The sequence below is a fragment of the Siphateles boraxobius genome, unplaced genomic scaffold, assembly GCF_051911475.1.
Source record: "Siphateles boraxobius isolate OS27281-9 unplaced genomic scaffold, OSU_SipBor_1 22, whole genome shotgun sequence".
Classification (NCBI taxonomy): domain Eukaryota; kingdom Metazoa; phylum Chordata; class Actinopteri; order Cypriniformes; family Leuciscidae; genus Siphateles; species Siphateles boraxobius.
The window spans coordinates 10,935,713-10,962,658 of NW_027508833.1; the positions used below are offsets into that span (position 1 = coordinate 10,935,713).

Genomic DNA, 26,946 nt, shown 5'->3' on the forward strand with positions numbered 1-26,946 from the left:
GATCTTTGTGTCCCTGGATGAGGACCGCTGAAGCCATCAACACTGAGCCAGCTCTACCTCGGTGTCAATCAATCCACACATTTGTATTGTCCTCACAATGCCTCAAACTCATGGAGTCCATGTGGGCACTGGGGACCAATTCCACCCTCTAACTCTTCCAAGACCAGTTCTGGTGGACTAATATGAACCATGATGTCAGAAGGTTCATACAAGGTTGCCCGACCTGTGCCATCAAAAAAATACCTTGACACCTTACATCAGGCAAACTGCTACCTCTTAAAAGCCTCTCTATAGCAATGAAAACAGCAGAACTTCTGTTCAAACAGTTATTTCAAAATTGTGGCTTACCCGAAGATATTGTTTCTGACAGAGGGCCTCAATTTATCACTTGTGTGTGAAATAAATTATTTTCTTTCTAGGTGACCATCAGCTTATCTTCTGGATATCATAAAAAAATAAAAATAAAAAAAAACTCCAGAACTCCTGGAGTCGACTTTTACCCTGGACTGAGTAAACATAATTTCCTCTGCCAACTGTCTACCGGACTCACTCCATGTCAATGCGTATTTGGCTTCCAACCACCGCTTATTCCATGGTCAGGAGAACCATCTGATGTACAAGGTGTTGACCACTGGTTAAAAGAGAGTGAGAGGGTTTGGGACTTTGCAACGCAAAAAGAGAAATGCCGATGCCCGGAGATTAGACCAGACCCTCCAACATACCAGCCCAGGCAAAAGGAATGGCTCTCAACACAGGACATCAAGCTTCACATCTTGTCTAGACAGCTAAGTCCCCGCTACATTGGTCCCTTCAACATTCAAAGGCAGATAAATGTCCTGTATGTCCTGTGACATACCAGCTTCAGCTTCCTCAGTATCGGATTAATTGCACAATTCATGTGTCTAGATTAAAACCTTACCATCCCTCTCTCTTACCCTCTTCTGCAGAGCTTGGTCCAGCTACAGACCCTCCTCTACTGCTGCTCCTGAGTGACTGGGAGGGCTATTGACCAGACGAATGTTCCTTGGTACATCAAAATGACATTCTAGATTGTACCCTGTAGGGATGTAACGATTCACTCGCAACCGGTTGAAAATCGATAAAAATGTGTCACGATTCAAGTCGGTTAAGATGTTAAACAAATCGCGATACACGTTTTGAACAGCAGGGGCGCTGAAGCAATAGCCTATATTTTGACCTCGCTTTATAGGCGCGATAGCAGCGAACAAACAGTAGCAAAAATGGCGGCGGCAAGTGTAGATGTCGTTGAGGAAGCCCGAACCTCATTCAAATCGGACATGTGGCGGCATTTTGGCTTTCCGAAGACTAAAAATGAAAGCGGTGAGGTGATAACGGACAAAACAAAAACTGTGTGCAGATACTGCAAGAGGATTTTAATATACACCAATAGCACAACAAACATGATGCAGCATACAAACCGTCACGACAGTGAAAAGCTCCAGTCACTGCCGTCTGCACATACAAATGAACTGAAAAACCTGTTAATGGGCCAAACCACACTGACCGGAGGATTTGCAGCCCCACTTGCGGCGACGAGTGCGAGAGCCAAGGAGATCACAAGGTGTATCTGTGTTCCCTTTCAAGGGAACTCGAGCTGCGTTGAGACGCGGTGGGAACGCTCTGCGTGATTGCGTCGTGAAGCACGTGTATAATCAGTCCAATGGAAGAGCTAGACGTCATAGGCGGGTGATGTCATAGACCAGGAAGCTATAAAGCACACCTGAAAACAGACAGCGACAGCTTCTGTGCCTTCAGCAAGCGATCTGTGTATTCTGTCCTTGTCATATTTATTGTTGTCTGTCGAGTTGCAATATATATATATATATTATGGCAAAAGAGAGCAAGCAGCTTCGTGTTGTTCCCTGCCCACGTTATATCACGGGTGGGGACACACACATCAGCTTTCTGGTACTATTTGGGAGTGGAGCATGCCACAGTCAGTTCTCGAGTGGGCTGACTGTGAGCATTGCGAGAAGCTGTCCGTGAGGACGCTCCGCTCCCGCCGGGCGTTCTTCGAGGAGGACGGTTCGGTTTTGCGCTCACCACGTGGGTCCCGGTGTTGCCGATGCACGGCGGCGACTCACATTTTGGGGTTCGCAAACGGATCTGACAGTGGGGGTTGGGACGGGCCCCGCCCTATCTCAGCTTTCACCTGCCAGATCCAGTGCTGGAGATTCCAGTTCCGAGGAATTGGTATCGTTAGTGTTTTGTTTAAAAAAAGAGAACAAAACAAATAAAGATATTAAGAAAAAGACAGATGTTTGAGTTTTCAATAAATGAATAAATAAGTCAGCTCATAACTCTGTTGAATAAAGAGGAGCTTTAAAAGGAGGTTTATCTAGTGAAAAAAACAGAAAAACTCTGTATCTCAGCCTCCTCGTCGGGGACTGCCGTTTTTCCCTATCTCCACACCACACTGAGGTGTCGAGATCGTGGAATAAGCCGGTTTCTATTTTATGTGTTTAATGCCCAAACGTCTAACTATAGGAATGCTATGGGCATTAAGTATTATGGCATGACAGTTCCTCGGGTTAAAGAGACGCTTGCTAGCTTTCTCTCTCCCGAGTCGGCGTCATCATTTTTAACCCCGACGTTACCACCAGCCATCCTAAATAAATAAAGAAAAATTTTATTAGGCAGCGCTGGTGGGTGAATTATAAAGACATGGATGAATGTGAGGTTGTCAGCACTGACGCTATTCGAGAATTGCGTCGTGCAAAAACAGATAAACTATACTGGGGAGGGACGGTTTTTGAGAAATCGTTTCTCCTCTGCGTCCTATGGGGGGCGACTCTCTGAGGAAGGTCGCAGCACGGCCAGTTCGGTTGTTTTCCTGCTGGTGGCCACGGAGTGATATATATATATATATATATATATATATATATATATATACGTTTTTCTGATTTAAAAATAAAGAAAAATAAGATAAAATTATGTCTGTTCTTCTGGACACTCCGCTTTCAAAAAACTAAGAAATAAACCATTCAGCGGCGTTCCAGAGGTTTCTTCCTCACCAATCTAATGTTCCTGAGACTGCTGGGCGGTCTCGGTCTACTAAGCTCCTCGCAGCACAGAGTGCAAAACGAGCATCGCCATTTGGGTCCTCCACAATCGAGGGGGATTGTGGCGGGATTGTGGGATGGTGGCGGTAGCAGTCTAGCCAGTAAGAGATATGCAAGATCTGAGGACTATTTTATCTCTAAAAAAGCTTGGACAAATAGGAAGCCCTGACGCCGAGGCTATCAGGCTTCTAAAGGGTGGTCCCCTCCGGGGTAGGGATGGTTTTGTGAAATCGTTTCTCCTCGGCGCCCTCTGGAGTGAGACTCTCTGAGGAGGGTCGCAGTGCTGGCAGTTCGATTGTTCCCTGCCGGTTCGCAGTTCAGGGCACCGAGGTGTCAGCGTCCCCATACGATCCTCTGAGGAGGGTCGTAGGAACTAAGTTATTTAGAGGTAGGCAAGATTTGAGGACTGTCGTCATCTCTAATAAAGCTTAGACAGGAAGTCCTGTCGTAAAAACGAGGCTATCAGGCTTCTGAGAGCTCCTCCGGGGCAGGGACGGTTTTGAGAAATCGTTTCTCCTCGGCACCCTCTGGGGTGCGACTCTCTGAGGAGGGTCGCAGCGCTGCCAGTTCAGTTGTTCCCTGCCGGTTCGGCGTTCAGGGCACCGAGGTGTCAGCGTCCCCATACGATCCTCCGAGGAGCGTCGTAGAACAGTCAGTTCGGTTGTTCCCTGCCGGTTCGCCGCTTCAGGGCACCGTAGTGACTATTCAACCAAATCCAGAGGCCAGTCTTGAGAGACTGGTTCCCCTAGTAGAATTTCTGGCAGCGTGGAAACTACTGCCACATATTTCTCGGTGGGTCCTGCACACTATAGAAAAGGGTTCAGAATTCGGTTCTTGTCCGCCCAGATTAGGGGTCCTCCCCACTGTGGTGGACCCCGAGCAGGCTTTGGTTATGGAGCAGGAAGCACTGACACTTCTGCAAAAGGAGCTGTAGAAGGGGTTCCTCCTCCCGGCAGACAGTCAGGGTTTTACTGCCAGTACTTCATTGTTCCAAAAGAGGATGAGGGGTTGCGTCCTACTCTAGACCTGCATCAATTAAACAGCAGGTTTCAGAATCTTAAGTTCAAAGTAAGGAAAAAAATGCTTACGCTAAATATGATTGTGTCACAGACTCAGTCCGAGGACTGGTTTGTCACAATAGACTTAAAGGACGCTTACTTATCTATCCATCCTCATCACAGGAGATTCCTGAGGTTTGCTTTCAGGGGCGAAGCATACCAGTATCGGGTTCTTCCTTTCGGCCTAGGTTATCACCCCACACCTTTTACAATATGCGTGGATGCAGCTCTGGCTCCTCTGAGATTCCAGGGCATTCGCGTATTCAATTATATCTACGATTGGTTGAATTTAGCTCAGTCCGAGCTTTTGGCAGTTCAACATCGAGATGTCGTTCTGTCCCACATAAGGGGGTTGGGGTTGCGGCTCAACACCAAAAAGAGTGTACTCCTCCCAGCTCAGAGGACCACTTTTCTAGGTGTATTATGGGATTCGACAACAATGCAAGCACGTCTGTCTCCTGCACGTATTTCTGCGATTCTCACAGCCGTAAAGAATGTAAAACTAGGTCAGTCACTCACTGCAAAACAGTCTCTGAGACTGTTGGGGCTCATGGTAGTTGCGTCCAACGTAGTTACTTTTGGGCTTCTGTACATGAGACCCCTGCAGTGGTGGCTCGTGACCAAGGGGTTTTCTCCTTTTTCGCATGATCAAGTTTGTCTTGATATCGTCTTGACATGTTTACAGGTGTTTATTTATTTATTTTTTAGAAAGGGACCAGATGCCACTTGATGAGTCCTGCTGACTTCAACATTCACATGAGTCTCTGTACATGAACATGGTAAAATGAAAAGTCAAACACCTTGGACATGACAGGTATGTAGGCTACTATGTTTCAGGAATGGCACAAAAGTGTGTGACTGTTTAAGTTTTTGTCTTTAGATCAGTGTGTTTACTAATTTGCTTTTTGTCCTTTGTTGTGTATCTTCTGATTATGTTGTGTTGTAAATAAATCCAGACAATCTAAAAGCCATTCTTTTTTTATTTTCTCCTCATTCTTTGTGCAAGGCTCCACATAATGATCGGGCCTGATAGCACCTGATATGTCCATTTGGGGGGGGGGTCTTTGTCTTTCTCAGGTGTAAAATGCATTCATATTAATGAGAGATTCACGCCTCCTCGCATAAAGCTTTCTCACACAAAACACGTCATACAAATTTTAAATCAATATATTGTCTTATCTAAATGAGTATGCAGGATGATTTTCACATAGTTTTGGAGCAAATATTCTAGGCTACGTGATACAATTTTCAAAAGTCTTGTGAAGAAATAATCACTATGGGTTTTATGACCTTATTTCAGTGACATTTGTTTTTTCACAAACCACGCATAAACATTATTATCTTTAAACTACAAACTTTTACATATATGCTGCTGACATATTACTGTAGCAGAGTTTGTGCTGAATACATATGGAATTACTTTTGTGCCAATAATAATGAACGTAACTTTTCAAGAAACTAATGAAAATATAAATTGAAACTGAAAAAAAATATCTTTGAAACTGAAAAAGAATAAATCACGGGCACATTTTTTACTTCGTTCTTAATACACTGCATGTTTTGCGAACTATTTCTCATATTTCTTTCGCTGATCTGAACTTACAAATGCGCTTCCAGAGTTTTCAGTTACGCTTCTGAAGTTTTCATTTACGCTCCCTGAATTTTCTTTCGCAGTTCTGACACATAGCTCTCGTGGGGGCGGGGCTAGTAGCAGTGAGTTCTCATTGGCTACTGAGTTTTTGATTGACAGCTTCGTGACTTGGAAGTGAAGACGTCAGTGTTGTTTACATGTTTGAATGTGAGTGTCTGTAAGCGCAGACTTCATTTTACTGATATTAAGTTTGTATCTGTATTTATTTGCTGGTACACTATATTGTTGAGAGGATTTCTTATAGAAGGAATAGTAGCCTACAGACGAATGATATCATTATCATTAGTCATCGTCACTATCAGGATACTGGATACTCGTGGTAAGTCTTTTTTTTGTTTGTTTTTTATACAATACTAATATTATTTATAATACAGTACTTGCTTTTTAAGGTGGTGAGGCATTTTAGAGCTCAGTGAGCCCTTAACATTATACAGTGTTGTCTTGATTCAACTGTTAGCCCAATCATTGCATGACTTGTTTATCTACATACGATTATGTCTTTGATTAGATCATAGTTGCTTCGATTAGATAATATTCCCCCCAGCCACCCCAAACAACATTGGGCTAGAGTACTGTACAGTACTGCCTACAGTACAAAAAGTACTGTATCAGACAATGACCGGTGCCATTGGAGCAAAGCGCTGTCAATCACTGCCTGATTCAACTTTGGCAATGTAAAGCCTTTTTTTACCATGCCAATAAAGCTATTTAAACCTGAATTTCTCAATTTCTGATTAATTTGTGATGCAGAGTTTTTGAACTCAGACCACAGACCACGTCTCTGTTCATGATATGTAAACACACAATTATTTTGAAGTATCACCCTGGTCACAATATTTATTCTGATTAGTTTTGTGTGATAAAGATGACTGATAAAGCTATTATATGTAGCTAGTATATGTAACAAAATGCTTTTTCTGTATCCATATTTGACTAATAATAATGCAAAAATTTCTGAGAAAAATGTTTAATATTTAATACTCTTTAATAATAAATATATGTCCAAATTCAAAACTTAATACATGCAAGTAATTATGACTGAAAACATCCAGCAACTAGGGAACACACTGCTACTAGCCCCGCCCCCACGAGAGATATGTGTCAGAACTGCAAACGAAAACTCAGGGAGGGTAAACGAAAACTTCAGAAGAGTAACTGAAAACTCTGGAAGCACATTTGTAAGTTCAGATCAGCGAACGAAATATGAGAAATAGTTAGCAAAACATTCTGTGTATTAAGAACGAAGTAAAACAATGTGCCCTCCATTTATTCTTTTTCAGTTTCAAAGATATTTTCGAAAAGTTTCTTGAAAAGTTACGTTAATTATTATTGGCACAAAAGTAATTCCATAAATACAATGTCATAAGACTTTAGCCATGAAAATGTCACAAGTAACAGAAATAAGCACAAATGTCAGAGCATGTCAGTACACCTCCAGGACCCAGAAAACACCTCAGACCCCTGAGGGTTAAAGCAGTAATCTGTTCCAATTAATTGAGAACGTCTCGGTTATGTATGTAACCCTTGTTCCCTGTAGACGTGTCGTTGGGGGAGTTCCCTGATGAATTGGGATCAAGCTAGGGAGCCAATTCCCTTCGAGAAAATTAAAAACGAGCCAATGGACATTGGCATGCAAGATTTGCATTCCGCAGCCCGCCTACCAGCACGGTTATAAAAGGCGGAAGTACACATTGCGCAATGCTTTTCGCTTGAGCCGAACAGTGTCCAGTCCTCCGCGAAGGTACAGTACTCAGTACCCTGTACTCAGGGAACAAGGGTTGCATACGTAACCCGTTCCCTTTCGTCCTGGGAACTCCGACGTGTCTTTGGGGGAGTTCCCGGACGAATTGGGATCCCTAATAAAACGCCATGGTACTGGCCCCTTCCAGCGCCCAGCTAAGCTACCCTGCCGCAGTTTCTTGAACAAGTTTGCGGGAGCTAGCAAGGGAATCACACTGCTGTTCCGCAAGACCCGCTCAGCGGATATTGTTTAACAATGGGAAAGCGTTCCCCCCAAAGGAAAAAAAAAGGGGGGGGGGGGGGGGGACGCTGCTTAAGCCCCAGCCTGACTGAGGAAGGCCAGGAATACACATATGCACTAGCCCAATGGGATAGTGAAACATATGGCAGTCCCTGAGGTGGTCCCAATCCGAGGGAAGTGGGAGCGTACTCAACAAGGACGACGAACGAGTCCGTCAAGGGGAAGACACGGCTGAACTGCACGTGGCATCATGGGTCACAGTAGAGACCACTGAAAGCACCCGGTCTACAAACAACTCCCTATTAGAGGTAGCAGACCTGGCACGGGGCCGTCCGCCGCGCCCAGCACCGAGGGGTGACGGAGGAACTCACGAGGCTCACCAACGTAGGGTGCCATACGGAGCAAGAACACGCGTATCCGCTGCAAGGCGGAGTGGCGTAGGAAGGCGAAAAAACCTATTCTCTCGACCCACTGGCCGTAGCCAGAACTCGGGAGGAAACAGGTTCCACACGAAGGCTATGGAACCTAGCGAACGTGTTTGGTGTCGCCCAGCCCGCAGCTCTACAGATGTCTGTTAGCGAGGCACCTTGAGCCAAAGCCCAGGAAGCGGCAACACCTCTAGTAGAGTGAGTGCGCAACCTGGGAGGACAAGGCTCACCCAGAGACTCATACGCTCGGGTGATAGCATCCACTAACCAGTGGGCTAACCTCTGCTTGGAGACGGCCTTCCCCTTCTGCTGGCCTCCGCAACAGATAAAGAGCTGATCTGAGGATCTGAAGCTTTGCGTTCTGTCAATATAAACCTGCAGAGCGCGGACGGGACAGAGAAAAGCTAGGGCTGGGTCTGCCTCCTCCTGGGGCAGCGCTTGCAGGTTCACCACCTGGTCAACGAAGGGAGTGGTAGGAACCTTGGGCACATATCCGAGCCGGGGTAAGCAAAGGCTCAAAGGGAGGACTTTGAAGAGCTCTAAGTGCCAGAGCTAGGTCCCAAGAGGGTACAGAGTGCAAAACACAAAGTGGATTTAACCTCCTGGCACCCTTAAGGAATCTGATGACCAGGTCGTGCTTCCCTAAGGACTTACCTTCTACTGCATCGTGATGTGCGACTATAGCAGTGACACACACTTTGAGGGTGGAGGGAGACAGCCTTCGCTCCAACCCATCTTGCAGGAAGGAAAGCACGACTCTGATCGGGCAAGTTCGGGGGTCCTCCTAACGGGTGCCAAAGAGTGCCCCGTCTCTGAGAAAGGAGGTCCTTCCTCAGAGGAATCGGCCAAGGAGGGGCTGTCGCAAGGAGCATGAGTTCCGTGAACCAAGTCCAGGTAGGCCAATACGGCGCTACTAGAAGGACCTGCTCCCTGTCCTCCCTGACCTTGCACAGGGTCTGTGCAAGAAGGCTCACTGGGGGAAACGCATACTTGCGCAGGTCCCGGGGCCAGCTGTGAGCCAGGGCTTCCGTGCTGAGGGTCCCCTCAGTCAGGGAGTAAAACCACTGGCAATGGGTCGTGTCTGGAGAGGCAAACAGGTCTACCTGTGCGACTCCAAAGACACTCCAAATCAGCTGGACCGCCTGTGGATGGAGTTGCCATTCTCCTGGCAGGGGAGGCAGCCGTGAGAGCTTGTCTGCCACACGGTTGAGCTCCCCTGGAACATGAACGGCACAAAGCGACCTCAGACGCTTCTGACTCCATAGGAGCAGGTGGGAGGTGAGTCGGGACATATGACGGGAGCGTAGACCACCTTGATGGTTGATGTACGCAACGGTCGCATTGCTGTCCGTACGGACCAGTACATGCTTGTGTCTGAGAAACCCCTTGAGGCAACGCAAGGCTAGGCGTACTGCTTGCAACTCTAGGCAGTTGATGTGCCAATGGAGCTGGGGCGCCATCTACAGACCCGAGACTGTATGCCCGTTGTACGTGGCCCCCCCAACCCATGGCAGAGGCATCCGTGAAAACCACAGCATGCCTGGAAACCTGGACTAAGGGCACTCCGGCCCGAAGAAACGCAGAATCCGACCAAGGGGAGAAGGTTTGGCGACAGTGCGGGGTCACTTTGACCCGGAACGTGCCGCTGTGTCAAGCCCACCTCGGGACTCGATCATGAAGCCAGCGCCAAAGCGGTCTCATATGTAACAGGCCGAGCGGCATTACTGTGGCTGCTATATGCCCCAGGAGCCTCTGAAATTGTTTCAGCGAAACCACTGTCCTGCCTCGAAAGGACCTGAGGGAGGTGAGCACTGACTCCGTGAGGCGCGCAGTCTGGGCGACCGAGTCCAGCTCCATACCGAGATAAGAGATCCTCTGTACGGGGCAGAGTTTGCTCTTGTCCCAGTTGACCTGAAACCCCAACCGGCTGAGGTGCCGAAGCACCATGTCCTTGTGATCGCACAACACATCTCGCAAGTGAGCTAAAATGAGCCAGTCATTGAGATAGTTGAGAATGCGAATGCCCTGTTCTCTCATGGGATCAATTGCTGCCTCCGCGACTTTCGTGAAGACACGAGGCGACAGGGCCATCCCGCAGGGTAGGACTTTGTACTGATACGCTCTGCCCCACGAAAGCAAACAGTAGAAACGGTCTGTGTCGAGGAAGAATCGAGACGTGAAAGTACGCGTCCTTCAGGTTGATCGCTGCAAACCAATCCTGGGGACGGATGCATTCGAAAATGCGCTTCTGCGTGAGCATTTTGAACGGGAGTTTGTGCAGAGCCCGATTCAAAACTCGCAGGTCCAGGATTGGCCGTAACCCACCTTCTTTCTTGGGTACAATGAAGTAGGGGCTGTAAAACCCAGACCTCATCTCAGCAGGAGGGGACCGGCTCGATCTCGTCCTTCGCCAGCAGGACATCGATCTCTTTCCTCAAGACAGGGGCGTCCACTGACCGCACACGGGTAAAGTGTACGCCCCTGAACTTGGGAGGTCGGCGTGCAAACTGAATTGCATAGCCGAACCGAATGGTGCAGATGAGCCATCGGGACGGACCCGGAAGCGCTAGCCAGGCTTCCAGATAACGTCCCAACAAGCCCACCCAAACCACCAGCGTACCCGCGGAGAGGCAGCGAGGTGGAAGACAGGGACCCGGCTCTGGTGGCGTTGTAGTGACCGGGAGCGGGGTCTGGGCGTGGAACTTGACACCAACCTGCTTCCACCTGTGGGCAGACGGCAGAGAAGGCCCGTGGGCATTCTGCTGCGGGCTGCCCAGTGGCGACGGGATGGGGAGAGACAAGGAACCAGGCCCTGACTCCTCGTGTGCTGGTCTCTGCGCCTCCGGGCCCAGCTGCCGACAGGAGTGACGCAGCTGAGGCCGCGTCACTGCTATCTGCAAGCTGGGGAGAGGGGAGTGTAACCGTTCGGAGGCGGCGCATACTGCCACTCTGACCCTCTCGGACGGGGGAGACTGTGTGCCCACCAGTCTCGGCCGTGAATGACCTGGAAGAGGAAGTAGAAACTGCTCTTTTATTGAAAACTTGGGTGAGAAACAGAAACAGGCGGAACAAAAACAAACTCTTACGACCAGACCTCCGTCCCCCAGGGGTAGACTGCTGCCCTGAAGGAGGAGCGGCCGCAGAAGGGCGACCTCGGTGACGAGCAGCCGGAGGCTCTACGGCCAGAGGGGACGGACCAGCAGCAGTTCGTCTCCTGTGCAGGACATGCCGTATCGCCTCTGACTGCTTCTGGGCGGTGGAGAACTCCACCGCGTCGCCGAAGAGCCCCCCTAGGGATATGGGGAAGTTGAGAAGTTTGTTCTTCTCAGCTTTCCGCATATCCGCAAGGGTAAGCCACAGGTGGCATTCCTGGACCACCAGTGTGGACATCGCCCGACCCAGGGAACGTGCGGTGACTTTCGTTGCCCGGAGGCCGAAGTCCGTCGCAGCACGCAGCTCCTGCAGCAACCCTGGGTCGAGACCAGCCCCCTGTATGTCATGGAGTGCCTTGGCCTGGTGGACCTGCAGCAGCGCCATGGCATGCAGAGCGGAAGTGGCATCTCCACACACCATGTAGACATCCCTGGTCAGACCAGATGCACCCCGCCAAGTGGAAGCGGTCTTCGGACACAACTGCATCGCAACCGACCGCTCCACTGGGGGGATTCCCTCGTACCCGTGCGCCCATCTGCTATCAAGAGTGGTGCGGAAGGAGGAGCGAGGTTGCCTACGCCTGGTCGCCAGAAGAGCCAGCCAAGAGTTCCTCATGAACTTCAGGGAAGAATGGTACTGGAGCAGACTGTGGGCCAACAGCACGGCCTGCTCCGAGACACCAATCATCCAGCCGCGAAGGTTCGGGACCCGGTGGAGGGTTCCAGACGAGCCCGACATTCGCGGCTGCCCTTTTGAGCATAACGGCCATTTCCGGATCCTGCTCAGCTGAAGCCACCACACCCGAAGGGGGTAGACCCGCTGAGTCATCACCAGAAGATGACCGCTCTTCCTCCGATTCCGCGATCGACATCTGATCCTCAGGCGGCGCCCCAAAGGAGACAAACGGAACCGCACGAGGCGGCCCCGGAAGCTCCCCCAGGATAACCAATGGCAACAAACTACTAGAGGAGTGAGAAGCCCGTGAGGATCTTTCACCAGATGGAGTGTTCTGCACTGTAATCCTCATCCGCTCACCAACAGGAATCTTCGAAGTAGCCATCTGCCGAAGTGAACTGGCAGATGAACTAGATCGGGGATTCTCTGAAGGGACTCCCCCATGTTTCAGGGTTCTTAGTCTTGAACGCAGCATCGCCAGAGTCATGTTCCCACAATGAGAACATGACACATTGACAAACGCTGCCTCAGCGTGCTTTAAGCCCAAACACGAGAGACAGTGTTTATGACCATCTTCCTGAGGGAGAAGTCGACCGCATCCAGAAATGCACGGGTGAAACGACATCCTGAAAAGGACACGAAACGCCCGTGAAGCTCTTTTAGAAAAAGAAAAATACTCTTTTACGTGGCGAGGCACAGAGGGACCACCGCGGCAGACAGAACGGGGAAACTGCAAGCCCGTGTCCTGCTCTCTGCAATTACCAGCCATTAAAACAGCTATTTTTTTTTTTAAAGAGAAAAACGGCCAGCAGCGAGAAGCGATGGTTGCTTGAAGTGCCGTTACACCAGCAGCAGAGGATCTTCTCCTTCCAAAGAGGACTCGTAGTTAAATTTATTTCTCTTCGGTAAAGACAGCAGCTCACACAGAGACACACTGGATGGCTCCGAAGCAAAAAGCATTGCGCAATGTTTACTTCCGCCTTTTATACCCGCGCTGGTAGGCGGGCTGTGTAATGCAAAACTTGCATGCCAATGTCCATTGGCTCGTTTTTAATTCTCTCGAAGGCAATTGGCTCCCTAGCGTGATCCCAATTCCTCAGGGAACTCCCCCGACGACACATCGGAGTTCCCAGGATGAAAGGGAACTGTATATTCCTCTACATGAGCCACCAAAAAAAAACAACCAAAAAAACAAATGCAATTTGGAATATTTGGATGTTGTTCTTTATTGCTGTGTACTTGCACAGGATAGACAAATTCCAGATCATGTCTCCAGATTATCTTATGAAGTGACTCATGGACCTGTACAAGTGTGTGTTCGTACATTTCCTGTCCTTTTATAAAGAATTAGCTTTTTACTTTCTATCATCATAAGACATAATGCCAATAAATGGCAACTGCAACTGTAGGTTAGTGGTCGCAATTTGCCCGTTCTGAGGGGAGTTTCCTTCTCTATAGTAGAATAGTCTAGCTGGGAAATGGAAAAAACTGCCAATATGTGTAATAGATGTCAGAATAAGAGAGCAATTTACAGTAAGTGGGTTTAACTTCTTTCTGTCTTATCTTAGAGAAATGGTAAGAATCCTGAAGATTACCACCTAAAGCGAATCTCAACTGACAGCCAGTAGTGTTGTCCCCGTATCCCTGACAATGCTTGATTACTCACCTCTATCAACTTGAGAGACACTTACCTTCATGTTCTGAGCGTTCTAACTGATGTCAGCCTCTGTGTTGATAGAAATACCCAATAGACACATGAAACTCTCACTCAGCTTTTTTTTTTTTCGATGTGGACACCACACAGCTAGAGACAGAAAAGATAATTTAGTGGACCATTTGGATGAGGGTAGTTATTTTTGAAGGCAGTGACACCTGTGCTTACCTTGTGGACATGCCTTCATTAAGGAGTGTGGAAGAGCCCAAAGACAGAATCACAAGAAGCGTTGAAAGGAAGATGAAACTAAACTGAGGAAGAAGAGCGGACATAACCAATATCTCCTTCAAGATTCCACTCAGTGACCCAATACTTCAACAGTAAGCAACAGGTCTTAATAGGTCACAAATCCACACTCGTGAAGCAGAAATTTCAATAGATCTGTTCAGTCTGTAGTCCCAAAACACAGAAGAGAATTATCATTTTCAAGCCGTGAGTTTCCTTGGTTATTTCTTATGGGTTTTTAGAATGGTGGATTTTGATTTATGTGCAAAATAAGGTATATATTTGCCTAAACGTAGTGTGACGTAGGCTACACCTGAGTACACTCGGGTTTACGTCACAAAACATAAGAAAATATTTGTTGCTACTTATGTTTCATCTTGACTTTAGCCAAATATATATATTATTGCGTATTATCAAAAATAAAATAAAAATTCAGGGCAGAGACTTCAATGCATCAGTTGTTAATTGGATGTTGAGATGTGGGCATGGCACTCAAAGGTGCAGGCAAATGAATGTGAGCTTACAGGGACAGGGTTTAAGTGGACTAAATAATTGGAGAAGTTCCGCATACGTCATCAGAGAGAAATTTGTCATTTTCATCAGGAGGTCCAGATACGACATTTTGATTAAATATTAAAAGGTCAATATTTTTGAAAGATGCACAGATGAATTATCACAATAAAATCTATAAAATGCATATAGATTAGAGACCGACCGATAATCGGTTTTACAGACATTTTTAGATTCTATGCTTATCATTAGCCTTGTTATGTTGTGCTCATAGTGTCGTTCACTCACCGGGTTGATGATCAGGAAATGCTCTAAAAGCAAGGCCACCGTATGCAGCTTTTAACACGATCCACTCATTTAAAACTCCTTAAACTACATTAACATCTACTATATAGTAAAGTGCACAGCAACAAAAAATACAAATAACTAACAGCTTCCATATCTATATCTATCTATAACTTTGCTTTTTTTCTGGGATGCTCAGTCAGATTTTGTGGGAATTTAGAGAGAAAGAGAGAGGGAGAGTGATGTAGAGAAAGCGAGAGTGGGGATAGAGATTATTAGATTAATTTCTCTCCCAAAGTTTACTTCTTAAGTATCAATTTTTTATTTTTTTATTTTTTTTGCAAGAACCCTTGCAAAATTATTCTAAACAGATTAAGAAAACCACCACTACTGGTCACATCTATTGGTTAAATTGATTTGTTAGATCCAGTGAAGTCGTGTCCCACCACTTTTTTCTAAGGATCGATATTGTCCCCCACCAATTTTTGTAACATTGAGGCACGGAGGTACCTAATACAAATAAATAAAACATCTCCAGTTAACTAGCAGAGCATTCATTTTGTTCTCTATTAAATAAGAAATCTAGCGCTAAAATGTGTGTTTTTTTTTTTTTTTTACTCAAGCTGAGCACTCGTTGCCGCGGCAATCAGTGTCATGGATACAGTGTTCTCTGTGGCTCGCGCAGTCTTCGCTCGGAGACTCTATTCATTCTGGTGAAATCACAAAATAAAATGCACACAAACATGTCCCTGCTTGATATAGACTGTAACCACTGATGAACATATTCAGTTTTGATGAGAGAAAAAAAGAGAGTTTTGTGTCATCTGATCGGCTTTTCTGGATCGCCCTTTATAGAGACCGCCGATCACACATCCTAAAGCAATTATCGGCGATTATGATCGGCGACCGATCAATCGGAGCACCCTTAAAATAAATGATCTGAAACCGGATGAACTAAAGCTCTGTGATAGTGAGAGTCGCTAGGCGTTTTTTGGGGAAAAAGTCGATAAATCTAGCGACAAAGTCGTCAAGTTGGCAACACTGAAAAAAACTACTGTAGGTGAAATGACGCAACTGCGCCGTAGGTCAAATGACAGTGACAACATATTGAACATACTTTTTTAACAGTCACGAAGTTTCGAACCAAATGTAGTAACTAACTACTATACAGTAGCTGCAACCCAATTCAGAGGCTACTCCTTCGAAGGGTGCAACGGTCGGACCGAGCGTCATTGAGGGGCTGCCACTTTACTTTCGTTTGGTTGTTGGCTTATTTGTGTCATTGAACTTTATGTTGATCGTTAGCCAGATCCCGTCTCCCCCTTTTGGTTCCCACCACAAAATTCAGACAATAAATATCGTTTTGGCGCTCTTTAATGTGACGTGACAGATCACTGTAGCACCTCAGTTCAAGCGGCACGTGAACTTAACTTCTTCTTTAGTTAATAGTAAATAAACACGAATGAACTATATGTTGAAAGTGCAGTAGCCTACCACTTGCTGATATGTATCATGTCTCATGTAATCGCTCAATCAGTGTTTCAACCGCGGAATTAGGTCAATAAAACAGTTTGAGAACAATGTCACGTAATGTAACATTTACCTCAGGAAACCCATTTAATGACCAGACCACAGCATGGCTAGAAAAATTAACTATAGAGAGGAGTATTTTGCTAAATATATGCCCTATATTACATATTATATTTTACTCATATCATTCATTATAAATATGAAAACGTTATTATAATAAAAAACACATAATATTTGAGTTGTTAATTTTAACCTTTAATAATAGTAGGCTACCAGCTCCCTGTATGTATGCATTACTGTGCTTAAAGTGCAAATCCCCAAACCCTTCTGCACATTTTATATTATTAAACATATTCTATAGCTTCACTATAACACTACTGTGGCCAAATTCAGTTCACACATCACCACTCTCCTGCTGGTTATACTACAATACTTATTTTGATAAAAAAAGCATAATTGTTATGATTTTTTATGAAATAAAATCAATAATACAGTGTAATGCCATCAAAATTCAGTAAGCAAATATAATGCATAAGCTATGATTGTAACTATTATGTTAGCTGCGCACAGTACCAATATAATTTGTGTAAATAATAGGCCTACTTATTTTTTATGTGGAATTACTTCTTATACTAGCTTTCCTGTAGCTCAAACAATAGAGTGTTGGTGCTTGCGATGCCAAGGTCATGGGTTCGATTCCCAGGGAAGAGCAAGAACTCATAAGAATGTAAATGTGTATCTTTGGATAAAAGAGTTACATTTACAGTTATGCATTTGGAAGACAAAGTGTTGTATAACCAATATTAGAGCAGTGATGTGTGAACTAAATTTGGTGTGTTACAGTGAAGTTATTGAATATTTTTCATTATATAAAATGTGCAAAAGCAGTGTAGTATGACCAGTTGGTCACCATTGATGTGTAAGCTGAATTGGGTGGCACTACAGTTTGTAACATTGAAGTTAATGACTATTTTTGTATTTTTGAATATGAATTGATGCTGTAGTCGTTTTTGGGGTTATATTGCACTCTGCAGATGGTCCCTTGACTTGTCTCTCAGCCTGCCTGCACATAAAGATCCATTTAGCCTATATTATAAAGCTAGTTTTGAGGAAAATTGGGTTGTAGCTCGTTAGGTTACTGTGATTGTAAATAGGTGTCGTTTGTGTTTTAACAACGTTTAGCTCAAGGATATTGATCCGGGAAGTTCCTTGAGTTAAGCACTGACCACATTTCTTTATTATTTGATTCCAAGTTCAAACACTATGAAACGCGTACGCAGTGTTGCCAACTTAGCGACTTTGTCGCTATATTTAGCGAGTATTTAGAACCCTCTAGCGACACATTTTCAAAAAAGCGACTAGCGACAAATCTAAAGACTTTTTCTGGTGTTATTGGAGACTTTTGGAGACTCTCTGACGTGAAAGCACATATCGTTCTTACTCTTCTCAACGAGCAGCGGGTGCTGCCGTGGGTCCCAACCCCGTCCCAAAGCACTCACAGGCGGCCCAGTCCTCGCGCAGCAGCCCCTCCCAGCTGCAGTTAGAGCACCCCTCCGCGTACAGACTGCAAAAGAATTGCGCAAATGAGTCGCTATTTTTAGCGACTTTTCAAACGTTACTCACTCTAGCTACGTCTACCCTGTTCAGTAAATGGCTGAGAGGAGCAGCAGCACATTCATCTGTTGAGCGCACGGCCGCTGAGAGACGTGAATGAGCAGTGTTTTTCCACGGATTTATTATCTGCTTTTCTTTTTTATTTTAATTAAATAATTTAGTTTCCTTCCTTTTCTTGTGCTTACGGTATTACTTGTAATACTCACTATCAAAGCTTTTGTTCATCCGGCTCCCGAACTCTCTCAATTCAGATAATTTTCCACATTGGACTATAAAAGAAATTAGTCATTCACTAGGCCTATATCATAGCTTCTCGTTCTATTGTCTGACAAAACATATATAGGAAATGAGAACAGCTTTATTTTACATTCAGAAAACACATTAGACAAGCAGAACCCAAGTACGACGCGATGACGTCACGAATATGCTAGTTGATTTATGACGTCATCTAGCGACATTTAGCGACTTTTAGGGAAGGCGTTAGCTACTTTCCTTTGAAAATAGTTTCTCCCCCTGAACATTTTTAAATTCTGGCTGCTAAACATACCATTTCAATGCAGTTTGGGAGGGACAGAAATACCTTAACGGAGCTAGCAGTAACCCTCCTCTATCTGAGAACTAAGGCTGCGTTTACAATTGGCATTAACATGAGACCTGTATCTGGATGTTGTCCACATACACATTGAAAAGACAAGTGTAAACGCACATCAGATCGGAATGTTATCCGATCAGCGTGTCCAGGTTCGGAGGTAGTCGAGGACGCATTGTTATCGGATCTCAGTGTAATGTAAACACAATCCAGCCATTGTGTCTGCATTCACAGGTGGACGTAATTTAAATCCCCGCCCAGTCTCTCCACGTGGCTGTTAGAAAATAATGGCCAGACGCAGTTTAGACAAGAAATGAAACTTATTTGAACCTTACAATAAACGTCAATCTTTAAAACAGTTTATTTAGACTTACATGATAGCATACTATGTGGCATTTTTCATTTTAATTTTGCAACATTATCTGAACGAGGCGATCGCCTGTACAATCACAGTCATGAAGGTGCACGCTGCTTTGCCAGGGGAATAATCGGAATCTGATTTTTTTATGTTTTAAATGTTGAATGTTTTTTATTGTTTCAGCATATTTATCAATCTCCCATTTCTGTCAATATAGTCATTGCACGCTATAGCGAAGCTTAAACCCAGATGATCGATTTGACTTTAACATGATCAACCCAGTTATTTTTGTATGATCAACTGTGGAATTATTCCTTCGTTCAAAAAAAATGTATTTGATCTAATTACTGGAGATTGAAAGTAAAGTGAGTGAGTGAGTGAAAGCAATTGGGACATTGTTTAATTTGTATCATCTTTACTCTTAGTGCTACAGACCTCATTTATGCAGGAAACAGAAATCCGATCGATTATCCAGAAACAGAGGCTACTTAATGTGAACAAATGTAAACGTTTATAGTTTCTATAAACGTTTATAGAAACCCCAGTTTCAGTTTCTTACCGAGGTAAATGTGTCTCCACGCCGCCTCAGACTCAGAGAAATTGGCGCCCTTCGGTCAACTAGCTCGCGCGGTCTCCTGGGTAACGGTGCGTATGGTAACCATTGTAAACAACGCGCCCTACAGCACTGAGGTGAATAGCGATCAAAACCAGCCATGGCTGTCTGCAACACCGAGTATTTTGATCAGATCGGAAATATTCAAAAGAGCATACACGAACGGTAAGAATGCTGTGTACTTTTTCCTTTAGCTTATTCAGAATAAATACTGTATATTGTCTAAATGTTTGGAAATTTAACTGGGCCTTAAATGAGGCAGCGCGGTAGATTTCAGCTCTCGCGGACTGTAACGTTAGCTGTCTGGCTCGGTGAGTAGGAGAGTGACAATAACCAAAGGGACAGCGGTGAACGACTCTTTGTAGCTTTTGAAATAGCTTTTGTAGCTTTTTTAATAATCACCCGTATAGCAGTGAGCTCAAGTAAGTTAGTAACGTTATGTCGGATGTCTATCTATCTTGGATGTCGCCTTTTTTCATAATTAACGTTATTGTATTAGGATGACAGAATCAGTAACGTCAAGTTAGCCTATCACAATATTAGTTCTTTTTCTCTTTAGTTTTTTGTGAGGGATGTAAAGAACTATTAACTTACTGTTACTTACTATTATAAAATACGTCAATTTGGTAACGTTAACGCTCTCTGGAGTCATCTAACGTTACTCAAGCTATTTATTTACGTTAACGTTAGTCGATGTAGTTCTTTTTTCTTCTACTTTTTGATCTAATTTAGTATTTGTGGAGAATAATTGTTTAATACTACTTTTTGTTTAGGGAGAGAAGAAGACATGAACTGGAAGAAAAACTGTTTGTCTACTTAAGATCAGAGGAAAGACTGTAAGTTAGAAATTATGAAATTAATAGTAAATATCAAGAAACCTATACATTTTGATGTTTTTAAAATATGTATTTTCTGCTCACCAAGGCTGCATTTATTTAATTAAAAAAACAGTAATATTGTTAAATTATTATTACAATTTAAAACAACTTTTTTCTGTTTGAATATGAATGTAATATATTTTGTTTTACTCCAGTCTTCAGTGTCACATGATCCTTCAGGAATCAGTCTAATATGCTGATTTGCTGCTCAAGAAATATCTATTATTATTATTATTATGATCAATGTTGAAAACAGTTGTGTACAATTACAACAACAGCATTTATCTGAAATAAAAAGCTTTTGTAACATTATACACTACCATTCTAAAGTGTGGGGTCAGTAAGCTTTTTTTTTTTGGAAAGAAGTGAAAGAAATTAATGCTTTTATTCAGCACGGATGCATTAAATTGATCAAAAATAACAGTAAAGACATTTATAACGTTACAAAAGATTAGGCTATATTTAAAATAGCCTAAATGCTGTTCTTTTGAACTTTCTATTTATCAAAGAATCCTGAAAAAATGTTTACATAACTTTTTTTATGAAACAGCATGTTTCTTGCGCAGCAAAATCAGAATATAAGAATGATTTCTGAAGGATCATGTGACACTGAAGACTGTGGTAATGATGCTGAAAATTCAGCTTTGATCACAGGAATACATTACATTTTAAAATATATTCAGTTAAAATAAAAACAGTTATTTTAAAGTGTAATAATATTTCACAATATTACTGTTTGTTTTGTATTTTTAATCAAATAAATGCAGCATTGGTGAGTGTAAATATGATACTTATTTTAACATTAAAAAACAGAAAAAGTAGAAAGTAGAAAATGTATTTCAATTTTTTGCTCCATACAGTACTGTTTCCAGTGTATATCTCCCAACACTGACTTTCAGATGACATTTTTAGGGATTCTTTTACAACCTGAAATAAATGTTTTACTACAGTATTACATTTATTTATTTATTTACATTCAAGCTTACACTTAGTACTTTGATAATTTAAATAAAAAAGAGTTTTTTTTGTTAATCATCTTGTTTATTATAATTTAATTTGATTGAGTCTATATTGTAGTGACATATGTCTTTTGTTGCTTTTATTGTTTCACCTATATAGCAGGCTTTCTCCGAAAATTGGTTATATCAGGATAAATAAGTAGACTAATACACTCACTCATTGATGATTTGGGGTCATCTGTTTCTGTTTAAGTACTTGAGGCCAGTTTGTTTTTATGATGGCTCAATTAAATGCATTTATAAAAATAAAGAATTTTGATATGGGGCCATGATGGTCAAGGATGTGTGAGAGGTTAGTAGATCAGCATTTATCATTCATTTTAACATTTCAACCATCATTATCCATTTTCGCCCTTTGCTAGTCACAAAACTCCATCTTAGCTGTGGAGAATCCATTAGTACTACTGTAAAGTGGCTCTTGACAAATATGTAATTTTTTAGTTTGTCCTGTAATCTGCACAGTGAGGAGCAATTAGTAATACTAATAAGCTAGCATTAACCTATTTATAGTAATGTTTGACCTATTTGTTACAGGTTTCTATATTTATTTCCATTATTGCAAAGGTGCAGCCTTTTTATATACAGAGAGTAGCAAAGCTGTCCATTTCACATCTGTCTCTTGCTCACAGGACTAAGCTGAAGTGTGCCAAGATGCGCTGCTATTACAAGGAGCTGCACGAGAGAGAGCAGCAAGCAAAGACACGCAACCTTGAGCTTCTGGGGAATGTGGAAAACTTGGCATCGACATTAAAAGAATTCTCCATTGATTGTAGCAGGCTGCTTCAAAAGAGGGTAACAACCTTGGACAGCCAAATCTGTCCCAATATTCATCATATGTGCTTCCTAAAAAAGTACTGACTCTTTACCGCTTTATCATTCCAAGCTGTGTTTTTTTTAAGTTTTTTTTAGTTTTTGTTATTCTCATGCCAAAGCACATGTTTGTGTTGTTCTGATCATAGAGGTGAAAGGAAACGTGCAGTGACCCAAATGATAGCGGCTCGGTACCAAAAATGTTAGTGTTGTCTGAATGTTTGCATTTCCCAAAACTAAGGCATTATTTTGAGGCACTGATCCCCCCATACATATATAATGAGCCTCAATTAGACCATTGGCATAATCCTGTAATTGTCTGTCTAATTGTCTTCCAGTGTTTAAACTTTCACACTTATTGTTGTTTGGAAACAATCATAAACACTCCAGCACTCATTTATCCCTGCTCGCAAATGAAAAAAAGAAAACAACAGCTCTGTCAGATTGTCACTTAAAACTGAACAGTGCTCTACAGCTTAATATCAAATTATACAAATTGTTTAATTACACTACCACAAATGAATCGCCCTGTATTCAGATAGTGAAGTGCCACTGAATTTCCCTTTTTGAGAAAGAAACCCGTTTTCCTCCTTTTTGTGCGTGTTGTATTTTGTTTTGTTGCTGCAGTGGTAGCCTAAAATTGCAATTGTAAGAGATACCTGCTAATCTAGCTGCCAGTCAAAGAATATTACTTTAATTTCTATTACACTTAATTGAACTTGATTGCTTAATTGCTCAAATTCATACCATCACCTCATATCGTTAAGCTCTCATTTCTCTTTTCTTCCCGGACGATTTTTCATTCCCACTCTGATTTTAACAATGCTAATATTTGTTTGCTTGTAACTGCATGGACCACTTTATGCGTTATCGTGTGTAAAATTGGTGTAAATGGTAACTCTGGTCTCTTTTGGGAGTGCAGCTATTGTCTTACGAGAATGAAGTGGGAGGTTGGAGGTAATCCCAGCGCCCTCATCACTGCCACTGGTTAACTCGCCAAACTGATTAAGAGCCTTGGCAGGCACTATTAAGGGCACTCACAAAGGAATACACACGCTGATTGGTGCTACATTTAGGGGCAGAAGCGTAATCTTTCTCTCCCATTGCTTTGTTTGTAATGTTTAATGAAATAAGAGGTTATATTGGAATTTTTTTGTGTGTGATGTGTCTCGTAACTGTGGTCACTTTGACTGCCATGTTATTAAGCCAGTGCCGTGTTACAACTAGTGTTTATAAGCAAATATTTTACATAGTTGAAACGATCTATGTTAGTAATGATTTGACTTGAATTAATTTCAGTCGGAGTATAAGAATCATATTACCAGACTGAAGAAAGACAAGAAGAACACGTGGAGCAGGGGAGAATCAGAAGCGGACGAGGTAAGAGAAAATTATCATGTCATCTATGGAAATTACAGTTCAGTGGGAAATTTACAAAGCTATCTTTATGCCTTTGATAAAACTGCAGTGCTGTGATGGGATCCAATGGAATTGTGTGTCTTTTTTTCAAAAGAAGAGAGTTGAGAGTTGTAGAGAAAAATACCACAACCATTATTCAGCTCAGCCTCCCTCTTCAGGAGACACTTTTGACAGTTTATATGGGGTATCAGTGTTCAAAGGCCACAATTAATTTATAATCAAAAGCAAATTGGAAAGTGCTTGAAGTAATTACTTTTTTGCTCAAATGACTGCTTTGGTTTAACAAAGGAGTATCACAGTCTTAAAACAAAATGATATTACACATTTTAAAAGGCCATTTAAAATGAGAAGAAAAAAACACAAATGGAAAAGAGTATTTTTAAAGCCTCTAACCATGTGTCATATTTTTCTCTGTGACAGTCTGCAGTATTGCACATCACATTTATGACAGCTAAAACAATATGCATTCAAGCGATTTCTGTCAGTCCCTTGAATAAAAGTCGCTGTTATGTAGATTGCTCAGCGGTGGTAGTGAGGCTGTTCATTTTCCCCCTCGTATCTGTAGTGCCGCAGGTGTCTAATCCTGGCTGCTTTTGCCCGAACCGACAATGTAGTTCAAGCCCGTGGCTGTAGCTTTCCCTCTCTTCAAGCGACTCGAGCTCTCTCGGATGAAATGTGGAAGACAGCTCATAATGACTTAGAGCATTCTGTCTAGAGCAGTCACTTGTGACTGTGCCGTATCCCCCCCCCCCCCCCTTCCAGCCTGCCGATATTGTAATGAGCAGAGATGGGAGGAATCACTCCATTATGCATAGGCGCCACCACTGGCTGCGTGCATGTCCCCGAGGCTGCAGCATTCATTAAGGGGAGCTTACCAGCCTGAAAGCTGGGAAGCCATGATAACGGGATATGATTTTCATATTTAATATATTCCTTGGAAGAGCAGGCGCGTGCCGCAGATTGATAGAAGAATCAATTGCTACTTTAGCGAAACACTTTCTACTTTGCCCTGCAGCTAGCGATGGAATCACTCAGCCAAGAAATTAACTTTTCCTCTCACTCCATTTCTTTTTTCCTTTCTTTTTTTTACTTCCACACTGGATCTGCCAGACAGACCGCGTGGTTTACAGTGGATGTTATTAAGCAGCTAACGGGTTGGTATTTAAGACCCTTATCAGAAAAGAAACAGAAGCCATGTTTTTTTGGGGGGTTTTTTATGTGTGCTGATTTTTTTTTTCCTGTACCCATCCACCACTCTTCCTCCATAGTGCAATATTTCTGTCATGAAACAGAGTTTAGGAGCATAGGATTGTTAATAAGATTAAAAGTTAAGACACTGATCTCAGTGCACTCAGCTGAACAGACAGTTGGAAGAAAATCTAACCTTGACCAAAATAAATCTTAGTCGGTCTGTCTAAAGCTACAAAAATGATACCTTGAAATGTTTTGGATTAAAGTTTATTTGAAAAGAAGCCACCGTAACCTGAATTGTCAGGGTTGAGTTTTAGGGCCAAGGACTAGTGGAAGTAAAGCAATGAGAGAACTATATAGCAGACATTTAGCTCCCACTTACTGGCAATGAGGTATCCTTGACCGGCCAAATAATTCGAGCACTTTGTAAATGCCTTGACTCAGTGTACTTGTCATGCCTTTTTTGTTTTTCTGCAGTTTTATTTCCTTTCATTTTCATGAATATAGAAAAGTAGTATATCACATTTTTACAGATATATTTGAGAAATATTTCACTTTTTACATTGGTTAAATATTCCCAAACTCTTCCCATGAGTATTCAAAAGGACATGCGTCAAAGGGTTAGTTAGTTTACCCAAATATTGAGTGCAGCATCAGTTCTGGCAGGCCAAGTAATCAAGATGCTGCTAACGCTATTGGCCAAGACGGTCTCATCAGCGATCTGCTCAGCTGAGCTGCATCAGCACATCAGCTGTACATCTCCCCTCGCTACTAATGACTACGCTCAAATATGGGCGCCCTATTTAAACAGATTCAGTTCGCTCCTAACTGCTTGCTGCTCGCTCTCTGCAACCCACCACCTCCCCAGCTCCTCCTTGTCGTGTATAACGTGGCGTTTGCTATTATGTCATCGTTGTTGCTCTGTTCATATGGGGGAATAGTTCTGTTCTCCCAGTACTAAACTGTGAGCGTTCCCTAATGCTGCTTCTGTCCTCTGACTCTCTGCTATTTCATTGTGCTCATGAAAGGTCAGAGGACTCCCTGAACAGAGCCATACCGCCAAATTTTTATTAGCAACTGAATTGCAATTTATTCAATACAAATGTCCTAATCATTTCTATTGTCATGTGTGTTCTTGACTTAAATGGACCCGACAGAAATGAAAATTATCTCACTTTTGTTTTTCACTGTGTTTTTCCAAACCTGTACGACTTTCATTTTTCTGTCGTACACAAAAGGAGATGCCAGGGTATTCACATTATACAATAGAAGTGCATTGGGACTGACTCTAAGGCAGTGGTTTTCAAACCCTGGGTCGCGAACCTCGGGTGGGTCGCGAGAATTAAAAAATGGGTCGCCATTAAATAAAAAAATTTAATTCCGTTTTCTAATAATATTAATAATAATAGCTTTGATCAGAAGTACACTAAAAAACATTCAAATTCATGCAAAATAAATAATCCAAGTCACCTGACCAAAATGAAGAAACAACGAAACAAACTGAATGCTTCTCCTGACATGCGTGTTGCCCTCTCGTCCTGCGAACCGGCTTGGGACCAGATTATGCAGAATAAGCAGGCCCACCCTTCTCATTCATAAATATACACAAAACACGTACTCGTTCGCTCCATCCGCAACACACACACGTTCGCTCCATCGGCAGCAACACACAAACACTCGTCTTTTATTGCGGCTTCCGCAACACACTCTCATTCGCTCCATCGGCAGCAACACACAAACAGTCGTCGTTCCTTGCGGCTTCCGCAGCACACTCTCGTTCGCTCCATTGGCAGCAACACACACATTTCAGATCAATATATTTGTTTTCCTTAAAATTGGAATTAACACTAACTTTATTCTCATTTGAATTATAAATATGTTTGCTTTTAAACTGTGTGTGATTTTGGTTGGGTGACAGTGGTAGGTTAAGTTTGACAAGAGTTTACAGTTTGACAAAAGCACAATGTTGTGTTTTAAAATAATAAAATGGTCTACCTAATATAAAAAAAACAGCTCTGTTTAAATAGCAGTAGTACGCTACAATTCGTACCATTCAGCGTAAGCACCGCTCAACTGTGATGTTTCCATGCACATTTTTGCGCATGTGAAAAGGGTGATTTTTTCCTGTCGATATTGCAACGTGAGTGAAGTTGACAAAGCCA

At 43.1% G+C, this 26,946-nt stretch overlaps 1 protein-coding gene and 1 long non-coding RNA gene across 5 annotated transcripts in view; one reads left to right on the plus strand and one right to left on the minus strand.

Moving 5' to 3' along the window:
• Positions 1–13,737: 13,737 nt before the first annotated feature.
• On the minus strand, positions 13,738–19,479 carry LOC143746694 (uncharacterized). Its single transcript, XR_013206599.1, has 3 exons — positions 19,414–19,479; positions 13,912–13,994; positions 13,738–13,833 (listed from the first exon to the last, which is right to left on the minus strand). It is a non-coding gene; the product is annotated as an uncharacterized LOC143746694 (long non-coding RNA).
• Positions 19,462–26,946, plus strand: part of kiz (kizuna centrosomal protein) — a 67,128-nt gene continuing 59,643 nt past the window's right edge. The window contains exons 1-4 of one of the 4 annotated variants that reach the window (XM_077238674.1): positions 19,462–19,632; positions 20,241–20,303; positions 21,994–22,156; positions 23,474–23,554. In XM_077238674.1, coding sequence (XP_077094789.1) covers positions 19,568–19,632; positions 20,241–20,303; positions 21,994–22,156; positions 23,474–23,554 — 372 coding nt within the window. In that variant the 5' untranslated portion in view covers positions 19,462–19,567. The remainder of the gene's footprint in view (positions 19,633–20,240; positions 20,304–21,993; positions 22,157–23,473; positions 23,555–26,946) is intronic. The other 3 variants (XM_077238669.1, XM_077238673.1, XM_077238672.1) reach the window with 3 other exon arrangements.